This window comes from Thalassophryne amazonica, chromosome 15 (assembly GCF_902500255.1).
Source record: "Thalassophryne amazonica chromosome 15, fThaAma1.1, whole genome shotgun sequence".
NCBI lineage: Eukaryota > Metazoa > Chordata > Actinopteri > Batrachoidiformes > Batrachoididae > Thalassophryne > Thalassophryne amazonica.
Window position 1 is genome coordinate 91,126,708 of NC_047117.1, and position 5,442 is coordinate 91,132,149.

A 5,442-nucleotide genomic window follows, 5' to 3' on the forward strand; every position below is an offset into this window, starting at 1 on the left:
GCCGCTCGTGGTCTTTGTTGTTTTTCGGGGATGGGGGGGGGTGTGTTTCCTACCAACTGTTTAATGAAGTCTACTAATCCTGATGCACCAAACTGAGTCGCAGGCTGGCGGCGACGGCATGAAGCCTCAGTTCACTTCAACATCACTGCTCGGGAGCAACAAACAAACGTCCCGCTGAAGCGATTTCCAGCTGGAGTCACGCAGAACTTTCACGTACAGCAGACCTCATGTCAGCGAAACACCTCTCAGGAATATTATGAACTTAAATGCAGAGTGTTTTTGCAGGAAAAGGTTCTTTAGAAGAGTTCCTCAGGTCTGACAGTCGTAATTAGGGGCAGCTATTTCTTACCAGGCCTTTCCATGGTCCACTTGTTCTCATTTGCTACTGTACTGTGCACTCCGGCCTGTCGCTTGTGGTCCATCAGCAGTTTGAAGTCTCCCAGTTGGAGGGCACACTAACGAGCTCCTCCTCCTGGTTTGGGGTATTTACCCCAGGGCGCACTGGCTGCACTGACTGAAGATGTCATGACTGTGCACTCATATGCAAAACATCACCTCTGAGTCCAGAGAACGAGGTGGCCAAGTTACTGCTGAGGGACAGTGCGAGTCCAGTGTGTTGCAGATGTTTGTGGAGATGCTGTGAGCAGAGTGCATCAGCACAAAACACAAAGCTGAAGGTAAGGAGAGGCTTCCTTTAAAAAAACAAAAAACAGCAAGGTCACAGGGTGTCACCTTAAACTCTAACTCTGTATCTCATGCTGCCGGCCGCCTGCACTGGAAGTGTTTTTTCGCAAGCTCTTCATTTGGCCACACCTACCTGTCACCGATGACTGTCACTTACACGGGCAAAGTAGCAAACGCCCGCTTCTGTGGCTTCTCCAAGCTGCTTTTAGCTTGGAAAGGGAGCATCTACAAGGTGCTGTATAAAGAGTTCTTGGCGTTCTTCGCCATGTACGCCACCATCAGCATCACGTACAGGTAAGACGCAGGTGAGCATCATTTCAGCCGTGACACGAAGTTAAAACAGGAGTCTTTTCCACCTTTGTAGATTTTTCCTTGATGATGATCAGAAGAGGTATTTTGAGAAGGTGGCCATTTATTGCAACCACTATGCCGGCCTCATCCCCATGTCCTTTGTGCTGGGTAAGAACGCCGTCAGACGACTTTACTGCACCAGTGAAAAGTAAAATAATGGACACAGATGAGGCTTTATTAAGCCAGTGCTGATCTTCTATAACGGGGGTCACCTGCTCTGCATGTTGCAGCTCATTAGTAGACTCTGATGTCTGCAGCAGGAGTGGGGTTGGAGACCCCGGCTCTTTACCCAAATCAGGCCGGTTCAATCTGAATCCACTAAATACTCAGACGTTCCTTCTACCTGCTGTGTGTCTTCTCTCTGCCGCTGTGGGCAGGTTTCTACGTGACCCTGGTGGTGAACCGATGGTGGAGCCAGTACACCAGCATCCCGCTTCCTGATGCGCTCATGTGCATCCTTTCGGGGGGGATCCAAGGAAGCGATGAGCGAGGCCGCCTGCTCAGACGCTCCATGATGCGCTACATCAGTCTGTCGTCCTTACTCATCCTCCGCTCTGTCAGCACAGCCGTCTTCAAACGCTTTCCCACCATCGACCACGTGGTGGAAGCTGGTGAGTTGGTGCATCGTTGAAGTTTAGCACTGTGACCCTGTGTGTGAGGAGTGACCTGCAATCTAATATACTATATATAAAGCTTGGATCTGTGCTGTATTTTGTGTGCATGTGTGTGTGTTGTACAAAAAAGAAATGGCAGAAATTCATGCAGATTGTGAAATCATCTGTACATCTTTGAGTGAGTTTTCGAGAAACCAAAGTCGAGCACACCCTCGCACATCAACTATGACATCATAAAGCACCGGTGTACATATTGCTCAGTGCTTTCCTCATTAAACAAACATGATGCAGCTTTTAGTAGAATCCCAGTTCAGTCTGCACAGTGACAGTGTTAGTTTGAGGCGGGGGGGCAGTGCAGGAGAACGTTCTCAGGTGTGACGTTTTAGTGCGCTGTGTGACAGGCTTCATGACCAGAGAGGAGCGGAAGAAGTTTGAAGGACTCCGCTCTCCATTTAACAAATACTGGATCCCCTGTGTCTGGTTCACCAACCTGGCCGCTGCAGCTCGATGTGAAGGGCGGATCAAAGATGATAACACACTCAAGCTGCTGCTGGAGGTGCGGAGTTACACACATGACTTTAAAACTACACAAAAAAGGAGCAAACACAAAAAGAAATAGCAATAATATACCGTTTGACAGTTATTGATCAGATTTGGTGATTAAAGTTTGTTTGTGAACAGGAACTGAACGTGTTCAGAGGAAAGTGCAGCATGTTGTTTCATTATGACATGATCAGCGTGCCTCTGGTCTACACACAGGTAAATACGCTTCTCTCTATGATGTCGCTCACTGGCATATTTTACACCCTTTGTATGTTCAAACTTTCTTAAAAGGTAACTTAATATCAGTTATTCAACACAGAAACGGTTGAGTTGCCTCAATAACTGTCTTCATTAAAAGGGGTCACATTTGATGCATTTTCAGCAAACTTCGATCGGCCACTTTGTGTCTTTTAAAAACGAATATTGAAGTTTGGAGCCCAAAGTAACCCTAAGGGCATTTTTTAAAAAAGAGAAAGGCATGTTTTTGTACCTTCCCTTTAAGTGGAAAGGAGCTGCTGCTTGTCACGCCCCCTCTCTGATGGGACGGGTTGCGGGAGTAATCAGCAATCAGGGACTCGTACAGAGCGCCACGTGTTATGGATGTATCAAACTGGAGAGAGTTTCTACACCCAGACAGAATTATGGGTGTTGCTGCACATTTCTCAAGACACTTCAGCCATTTTTTGCCCGTTGCAGCTCTTTAAAAACAATAAAATTCAAAGAGGAACATGTAGTCTTTTTAACTCCCTTTGTTTGGACCTCAGGTGGTGACTTTGGCCGTTTACACTTTCTTTCTGGTCTGTATAATCGGTCGTCAGTTCCTGGACCCCACTCAAGGCTACCCGGGTCACGACCTTGACCTGTATGTGCCGATCTTCACACTGCTGCAGTTCTTCTTTTACGCTGGCTGGCTGAAGGTGAGACAGTCACATGTCGTCTTCTCATAGTGTAACAGCGAATTGCCACCTGTGAGTCGGTTTGTTTCTATGTGGCTCTGCCCTAAAGGTTGCCGAGCAGCTAATTAACCCCTTCGGAGAAGATGATGATGACTTTGAGACCAACTGGCTGATTGACAGAAATTTCCAGGTTTTTTGTGTCATCTCCTAAAGTTTTGGTTAACTGGGTCCAGCATGTAAAACCTAAGCTTTTCAAACAGTGCCACCTTGCTGTGAGGCTCATTGGTTTTCGTAACTTTGCAGGTGTCCATGATGGCGGTGGATGAGATGTACGGCGAGTTGCCTGTGATGGAAAGGGACCGCTACTGGAACGACTCCAACCCCCGGCCGCCCTACACCGCCGCCACCCTCTTTGTCCTCCGCAAACCCTCCTTCCAGGGGTCGACCTTTGACATGATGTGAGTCCGACCGTACGAACTGTATGTGGTTGGCACTGTGGTGTTTTTTTTTTTTGAAGAAGCAGGTCTGGTCTGGGAGCGAGTGCCACGTCCTGACGCACCCACCACACTGTGGAACTGCTGCGTGTACCGGATGGGTCCTTGTTGGATTTGGCTACAAACAGGATGATTCTTAACATTATGATCACAAACAAAACAAAAATGACAACTATGGAAATGCCTCAACTGCGCAACTTGATTAGTTCCATTGATGTCTGCAGGCTGACGTCTGGGGCTGTGCTCCAGTGTTATAAGGCTGGATGTAGAGATCAGTAGTTGATGTAATCAGGAGGCTTCCAGGGTATTGGGGGGTGGTGTTCTTCAGGTAACGATGTGTTGATTCCTGGTGTCATTTGACAGGATTCCTAAGGAGGACATGCACTTCCAGCCTCTGGAGGACATCGCTGAGAATCTGGAGGAGTCTGGACACCATCAGCCCAACATGGCTCTGTTGAACCCCTTCCTGAGTGCGGCCCCCTCCCCCACTGGTCTCATGGAAGGGGCTCTTCGCCTCACCTCAGCCCAGCATCAGAAGCTAAGCCGCTCCCCCAGCACTGACCTTTCGACCAGCGATGATGATGACAACAATGAAAGTGTCCGTCTGTGTAGAGGGGGTTCCCCGCCACCAGAACGAGGCCAGAACCCCCCGAGCACTTTGTGCAGCTTCAGTGAGGAGACAACGTCTGGGGCGGGGCAGACGAGGCGAGGAGGACACCCTGCTGTCAGCCAGGGGAAAGAGACGAGGGGAGATAGAGGAGCAGAGACGAAGAGTGAAGAAGTGTGGCAGATGACAGAGGAAGGTGCGACACCAGAGTCGCTTCCTCCTCCTCCTCCTCCCACCAGAGAGAACTCCACCCGACCCACCTCCGCCGTGTTCATCACGTCCCTTCAACCCGCTGCTCTGTCCAGCCTGGAGCTCTGCAGCTCCCAGAGCGGAGCCGTGGTCGCCCGTCCAAAGCCTCCCGTTAACGGAAAGAAGGCACTCAATCTCACCGTTCAGTCCTCCAGCAGACTGCAGCGTTTTCGGAGTGTAAGCATGGGATCAGAGCTCACTGGGTCCAAACTGGAAACAAACACATGACTCAAGACAGTTACAGGTTAAAAAACAAAACAAAACAAAAAACAAAGTCCAACTTTTGGGTCTTCATAAGAAGAACATTTCTCCAGCATGTCCTTTTTTTTCTTTTTTTTTTAAATATACTTTTTCTTTAACCAATTTTTCAAGAACAGTAGTAAAACATAATCAGAACACAGGAAATAACAAAAATAAAAGGAAAAAACAAACTGGGGAGAGTTTCACAGACACATTGTCTAAGTCCATGATGGCTGGAATTTAATCTTGAACGCAGTCCATTTCTGCCATTTTTTTTTTTTAAGTTCTCTTCTCTGATTCTCAAGTGAAAGGTTAATCTTTCCATAGTATATATTTCCTCGACAATGTCCAGCCATTGTTTTGACGTTGGTGTCAATTTTCAGCCAGCTGCTTGTCGGGGCCTTTTTAGTAGCAATTGACAGAATTTTGAAAAGGTATGTGTCTTTCTTTTTAATTATTTCATCAGGTATAAGTCCCAGATACACAGTCTGTGGATCTCTAGGTATTTTAGAATTTAAAATTTCCTCCTTCAGTTGAATTACATTGTTCCAACATGTGTGTATTTTTTGCACATGACCAAAAGCTGTGGGAGTGATTGACGTTCTCGTGCCCACATCCTCTCCAGCATTTCTGCTGTTGCTGAAATTGTTTGGTCCTTATATGTGGGGTAATATTTAAAAAAAAAAAAAAAAAGTGAGATTTTTCCATCCGAATTCTTGCCATCTTCTCGAGCTAGTTGTGGATTGTTCTGTGTTACACATGGA

At 47.3% G+C, this 5,442-nt stretch overlaps 1 protein-coding gene across 1 annotated transcript; it reads left to right on the forward strand.

The window, feature by feature from the left end:
• Positions 1 to 800: 800 nt before the first annotated feature.
• best2 (bestrophin 2) lies at positions 801 to 4,735 on the forward strand. Its single transcript, XM_034188167.1, has 9 exons — positions 801 to 978; positions 1,049 to 1,143; positions 1,413 to 1,646; positions 2,051 to 2,205; positions 2,331 to 2,408; positions 2,957 to 3,109; positions 3,198 to 3,278; positions 3,392 to 3,546; positions 3,946 to 4,735. The coding sequence occupies exons 1-9, from the start codon at positions 827 to 829 to the stop codon at positions 4,664 to 4,666; spliced, it is 1,824 nt and encodes a 607-aa protein (XP_034044058.1). The 5' UTR covers positions 801 to 826; the 3' UTR covers positions 4,667 to 4,735.
• Positions 4,736 to 5,442: the final 707 nt, after the last annotated feature.